This window comes from Helianthus annuus, chromosome 16 (assembly GCF_002127325.2).
Source record: "Helianthus annuus cultivar XRQ/B chromosome 16, HanXRQr2.0-SUNRISE, whole genome shotgun sequence".
NCBI lineage: Eukaryota > Viridiplantae > Streptophyta > Magnoliopsida > Asterales > Asteraceae > Helianthus > Helianthus annuus.
The window spans coordinates 126,796,617-126,822,320 of record NC_035448.2 but is presented as its reverse complement, the minus strand read 5'-3'; the positions used below and the strand labels follow the sequence as shown (position 1 = coordinate 126,822,320).

Here is a 25,704-nt window from a genome sequence, read left to right as displayed (position 1 = left end):
ACCATTAAGTGTTGAAGTAGTAAGAGGTTTGAAACACTAATAAGAGCTGAAACAAACAGCCCTGATCTTAACCAATCTTGTCATTGACAAACCTTAACAATGCCTAATCCACCTTTAGCATTGTCCATACGTAATCATTTAATTATGAGTGTCGAGTTAAATATATAAAAGCTTTAAAATATATCGATTACAATACCAATACTTGAAATGAAAACTAGCCCCTTTAAAGAAAATTGTGAAGCAAAGAAGTTGGCCTTCTAAGGCTTTAACAACCAAAGTTGATTTTTCTTAAAGCAAAACTGAGTTTGATTGAATATGTATTTTCTTTAGAATATAATAACATTGATCTTGATATAATATTTTCTTCGGGGATGTATTACGAAGAGTTGCTATGTCGGGGTTTTATTTTTATTTTATTTATTTACAAATGTTAAATAGAAGCTTAAATTAATAGCCGATTAGTGGGTTCAAAAAGTTTCCATCCTTAATGTTCGGAAATAGCTATGTCATCATGGTTGTAAGAATCGCTTGACACTAGTCGGTCAGTGAGAGTACCGATTAGCGCTTATTCGAATTGAGATTTTTATTTGTAGTTTTCAGTTATATATATACACACACATTAATAGCCGGAAATTACAAGTTTTGGCAGGAATCGCCTATTTCTGGCCGACTAGTGACTGATTACCTAAAAATTAATTAGTGGCTTGCCGACTAGCAACTAGTCGCCAATTAATTCCGACTTTTCCAACACTATATGTCGGTAATAAAGATTTAGTAACTAGCTATTTCTTTTTCTTTTATGTGCTATAGGCTTCCACTCCACCCGATCGTAAGCATCCAACCACCCAACCCAATACAAGGCTCTAATCGAGTCGAATGATACAAATATGGTTTTGTTTGCTTCATGGCTGAGATGAGATTTTCTTATTTCAAACAAAAGATCATATGAATTCACTACAAATATCATACCCATGAGAAGAAAACACTAGAACCCTAGCTCAACTTTGAAATGTGAAAAAAAAAAATTATAATTACCATCAACTGGCATCAAGCAACAAACACGGCTTGTTCAGCCAAACGTGAACCTAATCAAACCTTATTTCATCTGCAAATGGAGATGCTTATGCTGCCTTAGGAACCGCGATCACATCTGAAGGTGGTACTGTCACCGAGCGTAGCAGCTCCAATGAGAAAATAAGTCCCAAGAAATGTGACAAGATCGTGTTTGCACTTGCCTGCGATAATCAAATGAAAAGAGTTAACAGAATGTTTTGTTAATGATGGACCCAAAGATGTTACGAAATAACAATTACAGATCTCAAACACGCAACTTTTTAGAGTTAAGACCCCAAAAATGTCACTTTTGACCATGGTTGTAAAAATCCCGACTAGCATCCGATTAATCGCTAGTCGGAGGTTCACCGAGTAATTTTCCTCTAATCGGCCGGACGGTCAACGACAGCCTTAGGCAAAGTCCTAATCAGCCAAAAATCGGCAGTTCCGGACAAATTCCGGTCAAACCTTGTGAATTTCGGTGATTAATCTTGTCTACTTAAAAAAATGAGCCGATGAGGGGTTAAAACTTGTCTTGCTAAAAAAATTACACATAAAAATATGTGCGTATACATATAAAACTGAAGATTACATATAATAATACCAATCCAATTAATTGCTAGTCCATACCCCACAAGCCGACTAGTGTTTAGCAATTCTTACAACACTGCTTTTGACAAGCCACAAAGGTAATAATTGATGGTAAGGTTTAGATATGCAAAAGGTTGAATTAAATGTCAAGGAATACCTGGACCAAGAAGACGTCCAATGCAAGGACAGGGCTAGTCCCGGGAGAGACACCCTGGTAATACGGGTTAGACGAAGTGGTGAGGGCCTTAGCCACCAGCAGTCCTACGGTAGCTTGCATCCCAAGGATGGCAGCACCCATACCCAAAAGGTTCACGGCTATCCCGTTTCTTAAGCTCTTTACAACATCAGCACGTGGAGGAGCCTGAAAAAGATACGCATGTTCTATAATGTTTCATATCAGTGTTCTTACCTAAGCGAAAATGCACTATCGTATCGTCGGAACCCAAATCTACCATACATATTAGTCTCACCGAGTGCATGTTAGTTTTACCTATGCTATTTAAGTTTTGTACGTGCTAAATACTATTAACAATCTCCTCTTGCAACAAATATTCAAACTCCAAATATTCATAAATCATTACACCTGGTACTTATTTTATAGATAATGCATACACAGACGACCGAAGTTTATATAACATGTTACATTACAGCCACCCAAGTATCATCACATTATTACAGAGCACCCAAGTATCAATTAAACTTCGTTTATGCCAACTCCGGCCAAAAACTTGGGCCCAACTTGAAAACGTTTCCCACATTTAGAGTTGTAAAATATATATTATGCCTTTACACGTACTAAATTATTACTTTTATAGGGGAAAGTTACTGTACAAATAAACTTAATGTACTAAACATACGAATTGCATGAAAAGGACAAAAGCACGCGGTGGCATTTTATCAAAATTACTCTACAAATGATACCGTAGAGTAATTTTGATCTTTTGTAGAGTAACTTAGTAAAATGTTCTTGTAGAGTAATTTTGATAATTACCCTACAAACAAAATTACTCTACAAGAACATTTTACAAATTACTCTACAGGATCATCTGTAAAGTAATTTTGATAGTTACTGATAATTACAAAAATGCCACCGTGCTTTTTTGTCTTTTCCTTCAGTTTATATGTTTTGTACGTTAACTTTATTTGTATTTGATCTTTTACCTACTTTTATAATCCATATTATGGGTAGTTTTGACATTTTACACCTCTACATGTGGCAAAAGCTTTAAAGTTATTTATCTGGCAATTTATTTGCTGAAACCAAACCAAACCAAACTAACGAGTTAAATGCCATTGTTGTCCCTGTAGTTTGTCCAATTATGCCAGTTCAGACCAAATTTCAAATTTGTACCATTTCCGTCTCTGACATTCTTGAAACATGTCAGTTCCGTCCAAAAAAACATGAGTTAACTGCCATTTTCGTCCCTGTGGTTTGTCCAATTATTTGATTCAACCTTAGTTTTTTGGATGGAACTGGCATGTTTTAAGAATGTCAGGGACGAAAATGGTACAAATTTGATATTTGGTCTGAATTGGCATAATTGGACAAACCACAGGGACGAAAATGGCAGTTAACTCCAAACTAATACTTGGGTGATGACCAAACTGAAATACTTGGGTGGCCTTATGCACACCATTGATCCATATATGTAGTCACTACAAAATCTCTGCAGGCACAAATTCTGTCAAAAAATGACATACAGCACAATGGAGAAAATAAAATTTTGATGCCCTCTTTATTTGATTGGATAACATGCATACACAAGTGTATGCTTACACAAACATATCAGCATTTCAATATCGAAAAATCAAGAGTTTCTTGCTTTGCTTGTTCGATCTCTATGAGGTTTTCTAGCCTTCTAGGATATATATTACTTTAGCAAAGAAGGTTACCTTTGAAGGGTCATTGGCGGTTTTCTTAAGCCGGTCAGAAAGACGAATATAACCAAACGACCAGAACACCGAGAGAAAACCCGCTACGATACCACCAGCGGTAGCATAGAAGGTAGCGGGTGATGTGATTTTTCCAGTGATGACAACAGAAAAGGAAAGGATGACTGCAGCTACAATTGTACAAACAAGTTGTCCCCAAAATCCTAAGCTACCCAATCTCTTGAAATACCTTGAAGTAGCCTCTAATCTCTTTGCAACCTACACAACATAAAGTATTAATAGTTTTCTTATCAGTGAGCATAATCATCCTAATGTTTCTAGTCATTCATAAATTCAGGAATACATGCTTTTAAGAGTTTGCCATTGCTTCAATGAAAGATCACCCAAATATTATATTAGGGTAAAGGAGAATTATTATTATTATTATTATTCACCAATGACCAAATACCTGGGCGAGTTTTGCTTTTTCAGAATCGTCAGTGGGTGAATTAGCAATGGGAGCTGCGGCTGCGGAGAGTTTGATTGGAATTCGATAATTGTGTAGCGAAAAGGGGGATGATGATGGTGTGCAGGGAAGAGTAGATGATGAGAGTGAATTGGGGGTGGAGAGAGGGCGGTGGGGTAGGGGTTTGATTGCTGCCAGCAACGGCGGAGCAGTGCCGGAACGAGCTGCCGGCAGAAGAAAGCTTAGCATTTTGGAATATACAGATTGGTAGTTCAGTAGACCGGAGGAGGATGAGGAGGAGATAGAGTGGTCGCTCTTCTTGCTTTCCAAACAGGGTTTTCTTTTTCTTTTCTTTTCTTTTTAAGACTCTGTTTTTTTTTAAACGGTAACTTTCTTTTTTAGTGACCCAATGTCATTTGGTGGCCCTAGCCAAGTCTGCCTAGACTTACGTTGTTTTAACCGGACCCATGCTAGGTTGGCCAGACTTGGTTACGGTGTTCCTCCGAAAATCGTACTGCCTCCACACGAGAAGCCTCGCTGAAGTAACAGCCGGATGAAAACCGAGGTGCGGCTCATGATCGAACCCCCCTTGATGGATTTGTCACCATCATTGTCCAATATCCACCCCAATATGACACAAGTGGGAAACTTGAGTCTCCATTGGAAAACCCAAGTTTCCTACCACTAGGCCGCAAGTGGAGGGATTTTAAGAAGTTATTAACTTATGACTTTTTGAAAATGAATTTCTAAAAAAGTCTTTGAGTTAGATTGTAAGTCAATAACAATGACAATAAGTTAATAAGTAGTTTTTTTCTAAAAAAAATATTTGGTTTAGCTTATTCATGTAAATGATCAATAAGGATATCCCTTTAAAAAGTGTTTGGTTTAACTTATTTAATTTTTTTTCTCTCTAACATATTGAAAAACATTTTACGAAATATGTAACATAAAATTCGTTTACATATTTTATAATTTCTTGATTAGACCATAATAATATTACATTCTGATTCCTAAAAAAAAACATGAAAATGCACACAAATAACACACTAATATCATACTATACTCTTCTCTGTGATTCCATTATACCTTGCGCAATAATATCTCTTATCGCTGTCATATACATAAAATCATCATCCGTACAATTTGTAGACGGAACTTCTTCATGAAGTTCATCACTAGTACCGCGAGGATTGTAAGATTCTTGTTGGGCCACGTTAAACGCTTATCAAACCTACCGGTCTTTCTAATAAAGTTATGGACCGCCATCTATGCCATCACAATACTCATTTGCCCACCTAGCTTTCCACACTCCAAAGGTCCGTTCAATGATATTCCGCAATGACGAGTGGTGATAGTTAAATGTCTCTTTTGGTCCGCGAGGAGCACGCATAGCACTACTCTGTCCACGTCGAAATTCAGGTATATGATAACGAATGGTTTGACCTTTGTATGGAGCAAGATACCCTTTAGTATTTGGGTATCCGGCATCAACAACGTAACATTTGTCTACAAATATAAGAAACAATTGTTAGTCGTTTCAAACAAGTATTAAAAACATAAAAATTGCATTATACTAACCACCCATTGGATGTGGGAAATTAAGCTCCGGCCTCCGTAAGGCTTCATTGAAGATTCTGGTGTCATGTGCACTACTTTCCCATCCAGCCCATACGAATGTAAAGCACATTTTAAAATCACAAACAGTCATTATATTTTGTGCCGCATATCCCTTTCGACCAATGTACTTCGTTTGGTCCTTCAATCGAACTGATGCCCTTACGTGTGCCACATCAATAGCGCCAATGCAGTTCTTTAACAATGGATAATACCGAGGATTATTTAATATATGATCAGATACATCATCATTATAGTTTGCGGATGGCTTAATGATGTTAGCACTCATCTTAAGCACGACTGTCATAACTTTATGAAAATGTCTTTGAATGGTTTCCCCGGAATGATTAAAAGATTTTTGGACAAACCTATACGTACACCCATGAGCCAAAGTCATCAAGAAGATTCCAACTGTCTCCTCAACAGACACATTACGGGTTTGTTTCAATTCGTAATTAGTAACAAGCTCTATGCATAACTGTCTAAAAACTGGCACGTGTAGTCTAAATTAGGGGTGCAAACGAGCTGAGCCCGAGCTCGACCAGGCTTGAGCTCGAGCTAGTTTAACATATGAAAGCTCGAGCTCGGCTCGATTCGAGCTTTATTTCTAAATCTCGAGCTAGCTCGAAGGTAGTTTTTCAAGCTCGAGCTCGGCTCGGGCTCGACTCGTTTAGTATTTATTAATTAATTTGTATTAATTATAATTATTATTATACATATAATTTAGTTATTTTTTAAATTTATATAAATGGTAATTATTATTATATAAATATATGTTTAATATGTTAATAAAAAGGGTTATTGGATTTTAATAATCTGAAGTTTCACCAGTTGGCCGATAATAATCCCAACTTTATAAATTCCCTCTAATAATCCCAACTTGTAAAAGTTTGGCTGCCATTGATCCTTTTCAAACATATAAGAATTTGGTCTCTTCAATAGATTCAATTACACCTAGAGACTCCTTAATTGATTTACGTGCACCTATGTTAGAAAAGGATCAATGGCGGCCAAACTTTTACAAGTTGGGATTATTGGAGGGAATTTTTAAAGTTGGGATTATTATCGGCCAACTGGTGATACATGGGATTATTAAAATCCAATAACCAAAAATATATAAACAGAAAGCTCGTTTAGGCTCGCGAGCCGGCTCGAGCTCGATAAGCGAAGCTCGGGCTCGGGCTCGTTTACTAAATGAGCTTGTTTTTAAGCTCGAGCTTTTTTTCGAGTCGAGCTCGAGTAGCTCGTGAGTAGCTAGGCTTGTTTGCACCCCTAGTCTAAATATTTCATAACATCGTCTAGGATGGCCAGTTAATATTTCATTAATAAACATGTGTCCTGTTCGACCCGACGTGTGACATGGCCTTCTTCTATTATGAAAGTCACGAACTATTATTATCCCTTGGACAACTATTCCACATAACCTTTTGAATTCTATATCCTCATCCACCAAATTTTCTTCATCACCGGCATACGAATCAGAGTCGTCACTATCCATCCTATTAATACAAAGACGCAAACAATAATACATTATATAAAAAGTAGAAATAAAACACAATGTCAAATGATAACACAAATATTAAGCTTCTCGTCCCACTAATCCCAGTTTCAAGCCTCATCAACCGGTCATAAAGCTTCCATTCTTTTTTCATCCTATCCCATTTGTTTGTTATTTGTTTTTTATCAAGGGTTTTGCCTGTCTTTTCGTTCATAGTTTTTAATATATTCTCCCACCCAACCTTATTAAAGGACGTACCGGGTCTATTCCCTCTTTTAAGTTCAAGCAATAACGCATCGATAAACTCCTTGAACGTAATGTCATCCCACAGAAAACTTGATTTAACCTTGTCAGATAATGTGTCACAACAAACAACATTTGGACGGTTTTCATCCATTTTCTGAATGCGAAAAACTGTAAATAGAAACTAATAACAAAACCAAGTTCATTTTCTGAATGCGCAAAAGCTCACAGTCATGCTTACAGGGTACTAAGAACCCATTTACGACAGTAAAAATATTAAACAATGAAGTGTATTATATACTTATATGTGCAGTTGGAAGGTGAGCATATAATGTGTATGCATAGCACCGATTTGGGGAGAGGCAACCTCTGAGCGGGAAGGGGTTGGTGTTTGAAAAGAGGAGAACTCTGGGAACACAATCCCCATTGGAGTGCCTCTAGGAGTAGAGAATGGTGTGGATATGGCTGATGATGTTTGGCCAGCGTTTGGTGTCGAATCAGTGTCACGAGGCACCTGATGCACCTCGCCGGGAGATTCATCGTCAGACATGGGAGATTTTTAGAAAGTTGGGGCTACACTACTGGTATTCGAGATGGATTTAGCAACGTAGCTCCACGGTGGGCGCCAACTTGTTGCTACAACAAATATGAGACCAAGGATAGTAACGAGACCTACGAGGTAAAATGGGTCAAGGGTTTAGATTAGCCTAACACAGGTCGTGGGTTCCCCCCACGTTTGCAGTACGTGGAGTTGGATCGAGTTGTTATTATTGTTTTGAATCCTAGATTGAAGGATCTTCAACCAAAAATGTTTATGTTTTACTGTTATTTAAAGGTTGAAGTGAAGAATAGATCAGGCAAGGTGCAAGATCTAGAGAGAGAGAGGAGAATATAGTGTATGTGTTTGAGTTAAGGGGGTCTGCTATTTATAGAAGAAAGAATCTTCTATAATGAGAAGCATTTGACTCTTGATCCAAGACCGCAGTGGAGGACTTGCCCATTTTGGTTAGTGAAAGACTTTTGACCTGCGGATAATAGAGTCCACTCTCCCATATGCGCATGTTGCTGCTGGATGGGAGAGTCCACACGTAAAGCATGATGTGACTGGACACTGTCTCGTTCCTTTTTTTGATAGCTGCTTACTTCATACTTTTTTACTTTTAACCTTTTAAGTTATTTTGCGTTCTGATCAGTTTATTAAGCTTTGAGCTACCACGTCATTAGTTGTCAAAGAACTTTTGTGTGTTAATGGAAAGTTTTGATGAGCTAGATGGCAGTCTAATAAAGTACATGTGTCAGATATGCTCAATTCGAGCAGTGGGTCCACTTATTAAGAACCCACTGCTCGATACCAGCTTGATACCAGTAGGCGGAATGTTACTAGCAATTTTTAAATTTACTACACCAATGGTCGTAGTAATTTTTTGGTTACTAGCAAATAGTTGTAGTAATTTCTTGATTACTAACATAGTCATCATATGTTGACTTTTTTGTTCAATCAAACATTGTCGATGAATTGAAGAATGAATATTATATTCATTTTTTGTAGTCTCTTATTGACTAATAGTTTCATTAGTAAATTTTTGTTTGAACGACAAAAAATAGGTCGTTAAATTTTTGTCAAAAGATGCCATGACAAATGCTTTTGATGTAGTAGGTATGTCTACATGATAATTGTCGACATAATTCGTCGATGAATTGAATTGGAAAATGAAATTCATTTTAGTAGTCATTTGTTGACTAGATTTTTTGATTACAAGAATCATTTGTTTGAGATAGTATAAATCATTTAATTTCGATATTGGTTAATCGATTATGTTTGTGTTTGTTTTGTAAAAACAGTTGTTTATGAAAATGCTTAAGGAGATATTAAGATTGAGCATAGGTAATGAATGGAAGGTTGGGGTTAGGATGGGTAGGGGAGGCTGAGCATAGGGTGATTGGGAGGGAGGAGGTGGTTGAGTGCTTAAGGGAGGCTACAAGTGGTGTAAAGGTGGTGGAAATGAAGAAGAATACGATGAAATGGGCGGAGGCGGCTGCAACAGCAGTTGTGGCTGAAGGTGGAACATCTGATTGCAATATCCAGGAGTTTTTGGATGAGGTTAGAAAGATTGCAAGAAAATCAAGTTGAAATGGGCACCATGCCATTAATTATGTAATTTTATTTTTAGTGTAAGAAAGTATTCACTACTCACATGAACAACTTATTACTTATGACAAAAGCATTAGTAACTACAACACACAGCTCAAAGTATTATAAACCAGCAAAACAAGACTAGTTTTTTCCCTTTGTTTTTCTTTTCTCTGGGAGGGAGGAGGGTGTTAGAACTAATAAAGGGTTATTGGATTTTAATAATCCAAAGTTTCACTAGTTGGCCGACAATAATCCCAACTTCAAAAATTCCCTCTAACAATCCCAACTTGTAAGATGTTGGCCCACATCGATCCTTTTCTAACTAGGTTATAACCTAGTTAGTTTTTCCTGACTTGGACGCTGACGCGACACACAACTTTATTATTTGCTGACGTGGATGATGATTTGGCACTCTCATTACTACCTCACAACCACCACCATCATCCACCACCACCACCGCCATCTACACCACCCACCACCACCGCCATCTCCACCACCCACCACCACTAAAAATCAATTCGAATCATTCTCATTTGTCCCTCTGCAACTATTTCTAGAGAGAGAAAATGGTTTCTGGAGAGAGAAAGTGTGCAAAGGTCGCCGGAGAAGAAGACCGGACCTTCGCCGGAGTTGTAGAGGTCGTCGGACAAATGAAACCTTATGTTTTATCATCAATCAGCATACGTACAACAATCCAGAACAACAAACAGCTCTATCGACGACAATCGTTACAAAAATGTCCTATTGATCGATACTCCGGCGAACGTCCGATCATCTTCTCCGGCGACTTATGTGTTGAGTAGCAGCCCCTGGTGCTTGCTTGCCAACCTGTGGTAGGTGGTAGTAGACTTCAGCGAATGTTTGGTCATCTTCTACGGTCATCTTTTACATATAAATTGGGATGACGGTAGTAAATGGTGGTGGTGGAGATGGCAATGGTGGTGGGTGGAGATGGCGGCGGTGTTGGACCGTTGGTGGAGATGACGGGCGGTGTTGGTGGAGATGGCAGTGGTGGTGGGTGGTGTAGATGGCGGTGGCGGTGGTGGATGGTGGTGGTGGTGGTGAGGTAGTAATGAGCGTGCCAAATCATCGTCCACGTCAGCAAATAATAAAGTTGTGTGCCACGTGAGCGTCCAAGTCAGCATAAACTAACTGGGTTATAACCCAGTTAGAAAAGGATCGATGTGGGCCAACATCTTACAAGTTGGGATTACTAGAGGGAATTTTTGAAGTTGGGATTATTATCGGCCAACTAGTGAAACTTTGGATTATTAAAATCCAATAACCCATTAATAAACTAAACTTGTATAAGTAATAGAAATATGTCACAACACTGACATTACAAGTATTATGTGTTGATTATTGATTAAGTTAGTTCAACTACCGCATCTGAAAGAGTTGTGATGGTTCACTGGCACAATTTCATTAGGTATATATACAGTATCTGATGTCTCTAATATCCTATTGAATCCTATATATAACTCAAGTTATTAATACAAAATACATATTGTGTTTATACTAGTCAAAGATTGAAGAACAAAACATAAGAAATTGGCACACCGATGTAGATCAGTGTACAAAACTTATACAGACTACAGATATAAGAAATCAACCATAAGTATCACTCGCATCTCATCAGCAAGAACCGATTCTTTGGATATATCAAGATCAGGAATTAGAGATTGTTGAAACACGGAATCACCGCCGGGATGATTAGAACGCTTTCTCTGTGAGGTTGAAGAATCACACCTTGTTCTTCCTCTTGAACCTAGATCTGCAATGGAGAAGACAAGAAAGTGGAGTTGTAGAGATGACCGGTAGGGGAAAGAATCCCCTGTTTCCAGTAACAAAAGTGTGGCGGCTCCATATCTTGTGCCCTAATAATGAGGTGAACACCTCTTTATATAGGAGATACGGGCCTCCCCTAACCTCAATGGGCCAGGCCCAGTTAGGGGTTATCTCTACAAGCCCGCAACCTAGTGTAGTGTGTAAATTACAACGCGCTAGGCTTCGCGGGTTAGTACGCAATAATAATAAATATTATAATAAAAGGCAATAAGTAACGGATATGTCGGGTCATTCGGGTTGGGTCTAATACCATACCCCATCATGTCCCCCAGTCTAGTGATGCTCCACGTGCAAGCGTGGGAGGAGTACTAGACTTGTTAGGAGTGCACGAAAGTAAAGATTGAGTTTTAGGTTTACCTGTCGCCCGGGTGCGGGAAAGTTGCTGGCCATGCTTGTTGCGTCTGTCTTCAGCTGTGAGTAGAGATAAATGGAACAGTGAATATCCCACGATTGTTCATCGTGGAAATTGGTTGGGCAAACCTGGCGCATGCTGATTGGTTGCAGTCAGTTGCCATTTGTACTGGCGCATTACCATGAGCTTGTTAAGGTTGCGCGTACGTGGTTAGGTCTTGTGCACGAGTCTTGGAAATGGTTGAGTTTTGACGGTTGAGTGTGGTTAGGGCCCAACGTGCGTATAACTGATGCGGCATTTGGGACCATACCCCTTCAGATCCCCCTTAGTCCAGTGTTGCTCCCACGCGTGGATGGCTAGGGGGTGGAATTCTGGACTAGATGAGTGTCTTCCCTTCGGATGATTTTCTAGTGTGGCCCAGCTTTAGGGATGCGCACACAGTCATGTGGCTACTGTAAAATATTCACTCTTTGGTGTAACTTGTGACAACTCGAACTTTAGACTTACTTTGTGTAACGACACGTGTTTATGAGAACGTTATTAATTGAATAACTATGTGATTATGTTATTATGTGCATTGTGCTATATGTTATGTGATTGTATGTATGTATGTTATAAACGATCCGACCGCACACCCACACTTGATCGCACAAGGCTTAACCGGTCACACAAGGCCCATTCGGGCCACTTCTTGAAATCGGATACCATTGGGCTCTACACTTTGCATTCGGATTAGTGAGCACCGAGTTGGGCTCGGCCCACTCCCCACTCGCAAACACAAAACCATTTGGTAGGGGTTTGATTCTCATTGTTGTTACAAAACACAAACACGCACAAGAGCACAAGCTCCCTCTCTCGTTCCTTTCCCTCTTGAAGCCGACGGCACCCAAAGGCTCACGAGTTTGGAATTGTTCTTGCATCCTCCACCTTTCGGTTAGTGTTTGGTTATTTAATTGGTTGATGTTATGTGGTTTCACATGTTTTAGAATTGCATGATGATAAACTAGGGCTAATCCGATTAGTGTTTGATGTTAAGTGCTTGCTAAATGATGTTTTGATTATGGGTTATTGAATGGTTGTAAATCGGCTGTTGATTGACGTATGAATGGTTATTCGGGTTGTTGAAATCGGATGAGATGTGATATTGATCTAAACCGAATTGATGTTGTGATGCCTTGCATGCGTCATGATGATGTTTGAATTTAATTGATCGGTTGGTATGATTTGCTATTAGATGATAAGGTTAATCTGATTGAATGTTATATGTTATTCTTGTTGATTTTTAATTAGATTAGGGTTCATACGATTCATGTTGTTACTGCCTGTTGATCGATATTTTGGTTAACTAATTTGTGGAAACTGTTAATTGATTTGATAATCATGGAAACCGAATATGTTAATTGATTTGCATAAATGCTCGTAACCGATCTGCATGAAATCAGGAAAATGGTTACAATTGGATAGCCACACGGTTGCGAGTCGATACCTTCAGTTGCGACTCGAAACCTCACACCAACAGCAGCACGAGCCGAAACCATGGTTGCGAGTCTTGTTGCGACTCGTAACCGGACCATGACGAGCCGAGACCAGCGGTTGCGACTCGTAATCTCCTGTTGCGACTCGTAATCCCCTGTTGCGACTCGAGATCGCCGGTTGCGACTCGAGACCAGTTATGCACGTACACACACAATCGGACTTATGGACTGTTTTGTTATTGGGCTATTATGTGTTAATTGTTGGGCCGTTATGATAATTGGGCTGGGTAATGAAGTTGGATCGCACAAGATGTATCGGATCACGCAAGACTTATGCTTGGGCCGAGTGTTTTATACTTGAACTTCTTTAGATTGGGCTTTGATATTTGGACCGAGTACATTGGGCTTATATCTTGAAACGCACAAGAATGTTAATGCTATGCTCTTATCTGTTTACATGCCTACGTGTTTGCTATGATGTATACGTGTATTACCTTAGTCAAATCCTGACTTGTATAATAACCATGATAGGACGTGGTTGACCATTTACTAGCTTACCCGTACTCTTTGTGTATCTGCCGAGCAAACCAAGGTGAGTTCACACAGCCAAGGCATGGGATTCCCGGGTGGGAATTGGGTTGGAATGATTTGATATGGAATGATTACTCGTACTTACGCAATCACTAGACTATAGACCATCGTCCTCAGGATAGTCAGGACACGTTACGTAAATCCTGCGTAACCCAGTAATTGCCAATTGTCTCCCGGGTCGGGAGGACACGTTACGTAAATCCTGCGTAACCCAATACCTTCTATTGTCTTCCGGGTCGGAAGGACACGCTGCGTAAATCCTGCGCAGCCCCCACACGTACCACTGTCCTCGGGGAAGGGCACGTCACGTAAATCCTGCGTGACCCTGTACGTATTCCTATTCTCGGTTTAAGAAGAACACATGGTTGCAAATAGTCTAGTAAGTACCATAATGGGAAGTCCCCGTTAGTAAAGATAAATGTGGGAATCCCCCACTAGTAATATATATACGAGGCTTGGGAAGCCCCATTAGATGAACTTACGCGTTACTGTTATGAACTTACTTTCTGTGAACTCGCTCAACTAGTTTGTTGATTAGTTGCTGCATGCCTTGCAGGACCTTAGGTACATTATGGAGCTTGCACAGGGAGGAGCAGGTCGTTGTGGGATTCGGGTCATGAACGATATCTGAATTTATAACTATCTTGAGTTTGCATTACTATGCTTCCGCTACTTAAACAATGTTTGGTTTTGGAACATCAATCATGTCATGATGAATTACATTAATTACTCTTTTTATTAAATGCTATGTTTGATATGATTGAAGGCTTGATCCTGGTCACGTCACGCCTCCAAGCGGTGGTACTCCGCGTGTGGGATTTTGGGGGGTGTGACAGATTGGTATCAGAGCCATTGGTTATAGAGAACTTGGTTTTAATATGGGAAAACGTTTTTATTAAAACCAGACTATAACCAGAACAGTGCTCTCAACGATCCACAACGACGCTTCGCTCCACGTGCAAGACTCGACATCCTAGGTAATAAGGTTTATGTTTATTGCCTATTTGTTAGAACTGCTTAGAACTTTGCTCGCATTACGTTTAGATACACATGATGCCTTAGCATGAGAATCCCTACGTGCTTACTCTTTTCTGTCATCGCCCTACTCGCGAACCATTCTCACTTACGCTACTTTTACAATGAAGATCATGTCTGGACAAATTAACATGACTCAAGCCCAGCTAGAGGCTTTCGTTCAAACTCAAGTCGCTGCGGCACTTGCAGCCGCACAAGCAGGAGGTATATCCTGTGGTTATAGCACACATTAGGATCCTTAGATCCTACACTCCTAAACTAGCCCTTGTAATTAAACCTTGTCCTATTCGTACACAATAGGTCAACCCGCACAACAACCAGTCTGCACTTTCAAGAATTTCATGGACTGTCATCCAAGTACCTTCAGCGGCACGGAGGGAGCGGTTGGACTCCTCCATTGGTTCGAAAGGCTCGAAACTGACTTCGAGGTGCATGATTGCCCTGAGTCTCGTAGAACACTCGAAGGTGTTGCATTAACCTGGTGGGAAGCACAGGTTCAGATGTTAGGGCTGGCAGCTGCTAACGCCACTCCCTGGAACGAGTTTAAGGATTTAATTAAGGAAGAGTTTTGTAGTCGAGAAGACATCCACAAACTAGAGGAAGAGTTCCTCAACCTACAGATGGTGGTGTCTGAAAATGAAGTTTATACGAGGAGATCAAACGAGTTAGCCACATTTTGTCCTACTATGGTAGACTCTCCCACCAAGCGCATCGAACTGTATCTCAAGGGTCTAGTGCCCGAAATTCAGAGTCTTATGACCACAGCTAACCTTGGCACTATCCAGCAAGTCACTCGACTGGCTCATCGACTCACAGATCAGGCTGTAGAACAGAACAAATTACCGAAACGTGCTAAGACTGATACTGCTTGTACTTCTAGAGATAACAAACGCAAGTGGGATGAAGACCTGAGCACGGGATTAATTTTGGTCCAGCCTCTGACGCAGAAGCAAGAGATAGATGACTACCATTGGCACAGACATCAGTATTCTAGTAATCATGGGCATAAAAGATATCGAGGAATTCATCCATGGTGCAACATTTGTAACAAACACCACAGTGGACGGTGTCGCAAGGAGCGATGTCAGAGATGTCTCAAGATTGGTCATGAAGCTAAGGAATGTCGAAACTCACGTCCTGTAATCCAGGAACAACGACAGCAACAGCCTCAAGCCCCACAGGCTCAGTGGCAGCAGCAAAGTTTTAGAGAATGTTCTCAGTATGGTACAAAAGATCACTATGAGAGGCACTATCCACAATTGAACTGGAACCAGAACCAGAACCACGACCATGGAAGCAGGAACGACAATGGGGTTAGCAACGGGGGAAACAATGGAAACAATGACGCCCACGACCGTGTGTCTGGGATGGGTCAGGGTGATGCAAGGGACGATCTTAACGTAATAATGGGTAAGTTACTTCTTGTCGACTCTTATGTTATTGTTTGATTCGGGTGTGAATACCACTTATACGTCCTTGAAGTTAGCTGAATGATAAAACATACACCAACTCCCCTAAACACCCAACGTGTCGTAGTATTAGTTAATGGTAAGGTCTAGAAGCTGTACTTAGTTCAGAATTGAAATCTTATCCACGCTGGTCAGACGTTCCCTACCGACCTCATTGCCTATAGATCTGGACAGCACCCATAGCTCGCGCACCATATCGTCTAGCTCCATCAGAATTGGAAGAATTGTCAAAGCAGCTACAAGAGCTCTTGGAAAAGGGTTTCATTCGTCCAAGCTCTTCGCCATGGGGAGCTCCAGTACTATTCGAGAGAAAGAAAGACGGTACGTTCAAAATGTGCATCGACTACCGCGAACTCAACAAGGTGACGGTGAAGAACCGTTATCCTCTTCCGCGCATCGACGACTTATTTGACCAGTTGCAAGGGTCAAGTTACTATTCCAAGATAGACTTGAGGTCAGGATACCATCAGCTGAGAGTCCGGGATGAGGACGTCTCCAAGACAGCCTTCAGAACTCGTTACGGTCACTACGAGTTTCTTGTCATGCCATTTGGATTAACGAACGCGCCTGCTGTATTTATGGATCTTATGAACAGGGTGTGCAAACCCTACCTAGACAAGTTCGTCATAGTGTTCATCGACGACATTCTGATTTACTCCAAGAGTCAGGAGGAACACGAGCAGCATCTTCGTCTGATATTGGAACTCCTTCGGAAGGAACAGCTGTACGCCAAGTTTTCTAAATGCGACCTCTGGCTTCGTGAAGTCCACTTCTTAGGCCATGTGGTGAACAGGGATGGGATCCATGTCGATCCATCCAAGGTAGATTCGATCAGAAACTGGCCTGCACCGCGTACACCGACAGAAATACGCCAATTCTTGGGTTTGGCAGGTTATTATCAGCGGTTCATCAAGGACTTTCTCAAAGATTGCTCAGCCGCTTACGCTACTGACACAGAAGGGTGTCGTTTATCGCTGGGGAGAGCCCCAGGAAACTGCTTTTCAGCACCTAAAGGATAGACTTTGCAGTGCACCTATCCTTTCTTTGCCAGAGGGCACAGATGACTTCGTGGTTTATTGTGATGCATCCATTCGGGGACTTGGATGTGTGTTAATGCAGCGCGACAAGGTTATTTCTTACGCTTCACGTCAACTTAAGATCCATGAACGGAACTACACGACGCACGATCTAGAGCTGGGAGCTGTTGTGTTCGCGCTTAAGATATGGCGACACTACCTGTACGGTACCAAGTGCACGATTTACACCGATCACAGGAGTCTCGAGCATATTCTTAAACAGAAGGATTTGAACATGCGTCAACGGCGATGGGTCGAGTTACTGAACGATTACGAATGCGCTATCAAGTACCATCCAGGCAAAGCCAATGTTGTGGCTGACGCCCTTAGTCGAAAGGACACCTTACCGAAGCGAGTGCGAGCGCTACAGCTTATGATTCAGTCTAGCCTTCCTGCACAGATACGGGATGCTCAGGCAGAAGCATTGAAACCAGAAAACGTCAAGGCTGAAGCCCTACGCGGCTCACGACAACGATTAGAACAGAAGGCAGACGGCGCCTACTATGTAACGGGGCGTATTTGGGTCCCACTTTATGGCGGTCTACGCGAACTGGTAATGGATGAAGCTCACAAGTCTCGCTATTCGGTACATCCAGGGTCGGATAAAATGTACCACGATATCAAAACAACATACTGGTGGCCAAGTATGAAAACTCACATCGCGACTTATGTCGGCAAGTGCCTGACCTGTGCGAGAGTCAAGGTCGAATACCAGAAACCAGCGGGTCTACTTCAGCAGCCTAAGATGCCTCAATGGAAATGGGAAGAAATTTCCATGGATTTCGTTACAGGCCTACCTAGATCCCAGCGTGGGAATGATACCATATGGGTGATCGTGGATCGACTCACCAAGTCTGCACACTCCCTACCTATAAAGGAAACGGATAAGTTCTCCACTCTCGCAGACGTCTATCTTAAAGAAGTTGTTTCGAGGCACGGGGTGCCCACATCCATCATTTCGGATCGCGATGCACGATTCACGTCAGAGCTATGGCAAGCGATGCACAAATCTTTCGGCTCACGATTAGACATGAGCACAGTATATCATCCTCAGACGGATGGGCAGTCTGAGCGAACGATCCAAACTCTAGAAGACATGCTTCGGGCATGCGTTATCGATTTCGGCAACGGCTGGGAAAATCATCTCCCTTTGGTGGAGTTTTCGTACAATAACAGTTATCACACCAGCATTCAAGCCGCTCCATTCGAGGCATTGTACGGGCGTAAATGCCGGTCACCTCTCTGTTGGGCAGAGGTGGGGGATAGTCAGATTACGGGTCCATAAATTGTAGTGGACGCCACAGAAAAGATTGCACAAATAAGACAACGCATGGCGGCAGCACGCGGCCGTCAGAAAGCCTACGCGGACAAGCGTAGAAAGCCTTTGGAATTTCAGGTCGGGGACCGGGTTTTATTAAAAGTCTCACCCTGGAAGGGTGTGGTTCGTTTTGGCAAACGGGGCAAACTAAATCCGCGATATGTCGGACCGTTCGAAATCAGTGAGAAAATCGGCAGAGTAGCCTACAAGCTAAACCTACCAGCTGAACTCGGGGCAGTTCACAATGTCTTTCATGTGTCGAACCTAAAGAAGTGCCTATCAGATGAAACCCTCATCATTCCTTTTAAGGAACTCACTATCGACGAGCGGTTGCAGTTCGTCGAGGAACCAGTTGAAATCACGGACCGGGATGTAAAGGTCCTCAAAAACAAGAGAATCCCTCTTGTTCGAGTACGTTGGAACTCCAAACGTGGCCCAGAGTACACCTGGGAACGCGAAGACAGGATGACAGAAAAGTACCCCCAGTTATTCGAAACCAATGCAACCACTGCTGAGGATGAAGCTACTACTTTGGAATTTCGGGACGAAATTCCAGATCAACGGGGGGAGGATGTGACACCCCAGGAAAATCAGTGAACGATTGAACTTACCTAGCTCCCTCAGTGAGTGCGTACCAAATTTCGGGACGAAATTTCTAATTAGTTGGGGATAATGTGACAACTCGAACTTTAGACTTACTTTGTGTAACGACACGTGTTTATGAGAACGTTATTAATTGAATAACTATGTGATTATGTTATTATGTGCATTGTGCTATATGTTATGTGATTGTATGTATGTATGTTATAAACGATCCGACCGCACACCCACACTTGATCGCACAAGGCTTAACCGGTCACACAAGGCCCATTCGGGCCACTTCTTGAAATCGGATACCATTGGGCTCTACACTTTGCATTCGGATTAGTGAGCACCGAGTTGGGCTCGGCCCACTCCCCACTCGCAAACACAAAACCATTTGGTAGGGGTTTGATTCTCATTGTTGTTACAAAACACAAACACGCACAAGAGCACAAGCTCCCTCTCTCGTTCCTTTCCCTCTTGAAGCCGACGGCACCCAAAGGCTCACGAGTTTGGAATTGTTCTTGCATCCTCCACCTTTCGGTTAGTGTTTGGTTATTTAATTGGTTGATGTTATGTGGTTTCACATGTTTTAGAATTGCATGATGATAAACTAGGGCTAATCCGATTAGTGTTTGATGTTAAGTGCTTGCTAAATGATGTTTTGATTATGGGTTATTGAATGGTTGTAAATCGGCTGTTGATTGACGTATGAATGGTTATTCGGGTTGTTGAAATCGGATGAGATGTGATATTGATCTAAACCGAATTGATGTTGTGATGCCTTGCATGCGTGATGATGATGTTTGAATTTAATTGATCGGTTGGTATGATTTGCTATTAGATGATAAGGTTAATCTGATTGAATGTTATATGTTATTCTTGTTGATTTTTAATTAGATTAGGGTTTATACGATTCATGTTGTTACTGCCTGTTGATCGATATTTTGGTTAACTAATTTGTGGAAACTGTTAATTGATTTGATAATCATGGAAACCGAATATGTTAATTGATTTGCATAAATGCTCGTAACCGATCTGCATGAAATCAGGAAAATGGTTACAATTGGATAGCCACACGGTTGCGAGTCGATACCTTCAGTTGCGACTCGAAACCTCACACCAACAGCAGCACGAGCCGAAACCATGGTTGCGAGTCTTGTTGCGACTCGTAACCGGACCATGACGAGCCGAGACCAGCGGTTGCGACTCATAATCTCCTGTTGCGACTCGTAATCCCCTGTTGCGACTCGAGATCGCCGGTTGCGACTCGAGACCAGTTATGCACGTACACACACAATCGGACTTATGGACTGTTTTGTTATTGGGCTATTATGTGTTAATTGTTGGGCCGTTATGATAATTGGGCTGGGTAATGAAGTTGGATCGCACAAGATGTATCGGATCACGCAAGACTTATGCTTGGGCCGAGTGTTTTATACTTGAACTTCTTTAGATTGGGCTTTGATATTTGGACCGAGTACATTGGGCTTATATCTTGAAACACATAAGAATGTTAATGCTATGCTCTTATCTATTTACATGCCTACGTGTTTGCTATGATGTATACGTGTATTACCTTAGTCAAATCCTGACTTGTATAATAACCATGATAGGACGTGGTTGACCATTTACTAGCTTACCCGTACTCTTTGTGTATCTGCCGAGCAAACCAAGGTGAGTTCACACAGCCAAGGCATGGGATTCCCGGGTGGGAATTGGGTTGGAATGATTTGATATGGAATGATTACTCGTACTTACGCAATCACTAGACTATAGACCATCGTCCTCAGGATAGTCAGGACACGTTACGTAAATCCTGCGTAACCCAGTAATTGCCAATTGTCTCCCGGGTCGGGAGGACACGTTACGTAAATCCTGCGTAACCCAATACCTTCTATTGTCTTCCGGGTCGGAAGGACACGCTGCGTAAATCCTGCGCAGCCCCCACACGTACCACTGTCCTCGGGGAAGGGCACGTCACGTAAATCCTGCGTGACCCTGTACGTATTCCTGTTCTCGGTTTAAGAAGAACACATGGTTGCAAATAGTCTAGTAAGTACCATAATGGGAAGTCCCCATTAGTAAAGATAAATGTGGGAATCCCCCACTAGTAATATATATACGAGGCTTGGGAAGCCCCATTAGATGAACTTACGCATTACTGTTATGAACTTACTTTCTGTGAACTCGCTCAACTAGTTTGTTGATTAGTTGCTGCATGCCTTGCAGGACCTTAGGTACATTATGGAGCTTGCACAGGGAGGAGCAGGTCGTTGTGGGATTCGGGTCATGAACGATATCTGAATTTATAACTATCTTGAGTTTGCATTACTATGCTTCCGCTACTTAAACAATGTTTGGTTTTGGAACATCAATCATGTCATGATGAATTACATTAATTACTCTTTTTATTAAATGCTATGTTTGATATGATTGATGGCTTGATCCTGGTCACGTCACGCCTCCAAGCGGTGGTACTCCGCGTGTGGGATTTTGGGGGGTGTGACATAACTTCTGTTGGTTAACGTAAGGCGCGCGCGTGTTTAACCTTATGGAATACGTATACTTGGTGTTCAAATCTTTGTAAATTGTTGTCTACAATATTTGCACGTGTTAATCCACTTTGAGTCGGGTTATCGCGAATGAGAATTGGCATAAAGTTGCATCAGGATAATGAAGTGGAAACCCGAGCCTGCGCTAATCCTCCGTTGTGCCATAACAACAATGTGGTGTGAGGCAAGGCGATGTGGCTTGTCTTGAAGATTGTAGGTGTAAACGAAACTTTATTTTAGCCAATGTGTTTTTGCGTATACCCAAAGTGGTGCGTGCATTTGTAGCACAATTTACGTTTTGTAAGCGTTTTCATATATGGCTAAGCATGCGCGCGCGAGCGACATACACACTCGTATGTAAAGGCAGCAGGGCCGCATGGAGATTAGCATGCTTGCTTGTGTAGCAGCAAGCTCGCCTGGAGACTGGCGTGCTCATATCTAAAGGAGCATGCGCGTATAGCGACTTGCATGCTCGTATTTAGAGCAACAGTCTCACACGGAGACTGCCGTGCTTATGTGTTAAAGGGGCATGCACGTATAGTGACCTACGTGCTCATGTGTGGAGCGTCAGGCTCGCATGGAGACTGAGATGATCGTATGTAGAACACCAGACTCGTATGGAGACTGATGTGCTGGTATGTAAAAGAGCTTGCGTGCATGGTGACTTACGTGCTCGTATGTAAAAGAGCATGCGCGTATGGCGACTTACGTGCTCGTATGTAGAAGAGCATGCGCGTATGGCGACTTACATGCTCGTATGTAGAGGAGCATGCGCGTATGGCGCATGTGTGCTCGCTCGTAAGTAAAGGAGCATGCGCGCGTGGCGACTTACGTGCTCGTATGTAAAAGAGTATGCGCGTATGGCGACTTACGTTCTCGTATGTAGAGGAGCATGCGCGTATGGCGCATGTGTGCTCGCTCGTAAGTAAAGGAGCATGCGCGCGTGGCGACTTACGTGCTCGTATGTAAAAGAGCATGCGCGTATGGCGACTTACATGCCCGTATGTAGAGGAGCATGCGCGTATGGCGCATGTGTGCTCGTTTGTAAGCAAAAGAGCATGCGCGTATGGCGACTTACGTGCTCCTATTCAGAGGAGCATGCGCGTATGTTGCATATGTGCTCGCTCGTAAGTCGTAAGTAAAAGAGCATGCGTGTATGGTGACTTACGTGCTCGTATGTAGAGGAGCATGCGCGTATGGCGCATATGTGCTCGCTCGTAAGTAAAAGAGCATACGCGTATGGCGACTTACGTGCTCGTATGTAGAGGAGCATGCGCGTATGGCGCATGTGTGCTCGCTCGTAAGTAAAGGAGCATGCGTGCGTGGCAACTTACGTAATCGTATGTAAAAGAGCATGTGCGTATGGCGACTTACGTGCTCGTATGTAGAGGAGCGTGCGCGTATGGTGCATGTGTGCTCGCTCGTAAGTAAAAGAGCATGCGTGTATGGCGACTTACGTGCTCGTATGTAGAGGAGCATGCGCGTATGGCGCATGTGTGCTCGCTCGTAAGTAAAGGAGCATGCGCGTATGGCGACTTACGTGCTCGTATGTAGAGGAGCATGCGCGTATGGCGCATGTGTGCTCGCTCGTAAGTAAAAGAGCATGCGCGCGTGGCGACTTACGTGCTCGTATGTAAAAGAGCATGCGCGTATGGCGACTTACGTGCTCGTATGTAGAGGAGCATGCGCGTATGGCGACTTACGTGCTCGTATGTAGAAGAGCATGCGCGTATGGCGTATGTGTGCTCGCTCGTAAGTAAAAGAGCATGCGCGTATGGCGACTTACATGCTCGTATGTAATGCGTCACCAAACCTGCAAAATTCATTATCAAATGCTGGTGTATCATGAGATGCCCAGCCGTATATTAGTATTTCTCGAACTTAAAATAAGTTGACAAGATATACTGTAGTAAAGTGTATAAGTCGTATATGCCAATCAATATTAATATTAGTCGATGCTGCTAGTATTTGTATAGTAGCATTGGCTAGAATATTAATATTGGTTATGAATAAGTGTGTTGTATGAATACGCCACATGTAATGTGTATACCTCATGTTTGTAAAAAAGATATATAGAAGAACTGTTTGCAAGGGGTTTGTATTAACATGGTTGTTAAATTATTTAGTAGCACAAAATGTGTCACCCGAGAATGTCATGTAGTGACATCCTGCTGAGCGTATATCATGTGTTTTTAACCATTACAATATTACTCATACCATCGTGATTGTTTTTAACAAGTCACATGGGAATTGGTTTTGAAAAAAAAATGTATGCCTATATATGGTTGCAAGTTATGAACCAATGGTTGTAGGACATCCACCAAACATGCAAAAAGTTACCTTAGTCATAAATTGTCAATTTATGATATTTGTGAGGGTTGTTCTTATAAAGTAAATATATGTGGACCCAAATTTAATGTCCTCTGTACTCCTTGATTTGCTCCACGCATGTTAGACCATAAAGCATTTTTCTATTTTTTATTGGCTTTTACAAGCAAAAGGTAGATGCAGAGGTTATATTGTCATAGTTTCTATTCATCATTTCTTTTAAAACTTCTCTCCTGATAAAGCAGGAAGATGTTGCAGAAGATACAAACTTTTATTATGAAAGGATAAAGTAAACTTCTTAATACTTTGTTGTGTTGTTTGTATTATGAAAATTGGAGACCCATGAAGTGTATTAAAATTCTCAACAGGTTATAGCAAAGAGAAGCATGAAATTTTAGAACCTGATAAACCGGAGGTCGGTTTTATAGTGGAGCTTTGGTTCAAACTGAAGAAGCCCTCCAGCATCGGGTGAAGACCGGTTCCGTTGAACTGCGAATGGTGCGGAATAATATCATCGACTAAGGATAATGTTCTGGCGCGGATGCGCGTATGTCACCATATGGAAGTTTACCGGAGACACAAAACAAGATCTGTTGCAAGGCTGGCCGGAATCATGTCCGCGCGCGGCGCGCACAGATGGGTGGGGATCATGTCAACATGCGTGCGATGGCGGAAACCTGCCCCGACAATGCACCATGCGCGAGTTCCTGTCCGCATGCGCATGGTGGCGGAAGCATGCTGGTCATTGATGTGTGCGACGGCGCATGAAGGTTGCATGGTGGTGAAGCCACATCTTTGCAGGCATGGTGGTCGTTGACGGGCGCGATGGCGCATGATGGTGGTTGTTCACCAGAAGTGGCACATGATGCTGTGCGCGGTGGCGGATGGTTATCCATTAAAGCCATCGCGTGTGAGTTGTCCGCGGGTAAGCCGCGCACCGACGTGTTTAAACCAACAAAAATTGAAAAAACGGTTGATCTTGGTTTCTTGTTTTTGAGCCAACGACATTAATAACGTACACTTTCCCTGGAAAAGGTGTAATGAGAGAGAAAAGTTGGAAAGAAAAACAATAGGGTGATAGGTAGGATGTTACAGTGGTCCCCTGTTGTCCGACCACCCCCACTAATTTTACAGCTGTATACCTCCATTGTGGTATATTTTGACTAGCCAATGCACAATATGCTTATACATCACGCATAATCACTTGTACCTTTAGGTTACAAGGTACACCACGCATCATAACTTGTACACCACGCATCATAACTTGTACCATGTATAATTGTAATTTGATATTATGCACGATTTAGTGATTCGAGGCAAGTAATAAAAGGGGATTGTGCAACTCCCACTTGTACATCATGCCTTACCACCTGTAAACTCACTTTTACCACATGAGAGACAAATAATGTAAAAATGATTTAATATTAACATGATAGGATGGACATAGATCTGTATGATAAACAAGAAAACAAACATCATCCCATCGGATCTGAGTCTTATCGTAAAAGAGAAATTTCGAGTTTCAGATCCAAATTTTACCCTTTTTTTTGCTACAAATTAAAAGTTTCAAATCTGAAACAAATTTCGAGGGCAAATTTCTCAAG

The 25,704-nt window shown here is 41.9% G+C and overlaps 2 protein-coding genes across 2 annotated transcripts; both read right to left on the bottom strand.

Annotated features, from left to right (window-relative positions):
* Positions 1-891: 891 nt before the first annotated feature.
* Positions 892-4,352, bottom strand: LOC110915847 (protein TIC 21, chloroplastic). Its single transcript, XM_022160590.2, has 4 exons — positions 3,986-4,352; positions 3,538-3,795; positions 1,802-2,005; positions 892-1,235 (listed from the first exon to the last, which is right to left on the bottom strand). The coding sequence occupies exons 1-4, from the start codon at positions 4,229-4,231 to the stop codon at positions 1,122-1,124; spliced, it is 822 nt and encodes a 273-aa protein (XP_022016282.1). The 5' UTR covers positions 4,232-4,352; the 3' UTR covers positions 892-1,121.
* A 650-nt stretch (positions 4,353-5,002) lies between these two features.
* LOC110917011 lies at positions 5,003-6,220 on the bottom strand. The gene is made up of 2 exons (XM_022161635.2): positions 5,561-6,220; positions 5,003-5,488 (listed from the first exon to the last, which is right to left on the bottom strand). Exons 1-2 carry the CDS (start codon positions 5,991-5,993, stop codon positions 5,235-5,237), a joined length of 687 nt encoding a protein of 228 aa, XP_022017327.1. The 5' UTR covers positions 5,994-6,220; the 3' UTR covers positions 5,003-5,234.
* Between the last annotated feature and the right edge of the window lie 19,484 nt (positions 6,221-25,704).

Coding starts and splice junctions, on each gene's coding strand:
- LOC110915847 (XM_022160590.2), bottom strand. CDS start 4,231: ATGCTAAGCTTTCTTCTGCCGGCAGCTCGTTCCGGCACTGCTCCGCCG. Junction 3,796..3,985: donor AAAAAGCAAAACTCGCCCAG/GTATTTGGTCAT, acceptor TATGTTGTGTAG/GTTGCAAAGAGATTAGAGGC. Junction 2,006..3,537: donor CCGCCAATGACCCTTCAAAG/GTAACCTTCTTT, acceptor TATCTTTTTCAG/GCTCCTCCACGTGCTGATGT.
- LOC110917011 (XM_022161635.2), bottom strand. CDS start 5,993: ATGACTTTGGCTCATGGGTGTACGTATAGGTTTGTCCAAAAATCTTTT. Junction 5,489..5,560: donor TTTCCCACATCCAATGGGTG/GTTAGTATAATG, acceptor TTATATTTGTAG/ACAAATGTTACGTTGTTGAT.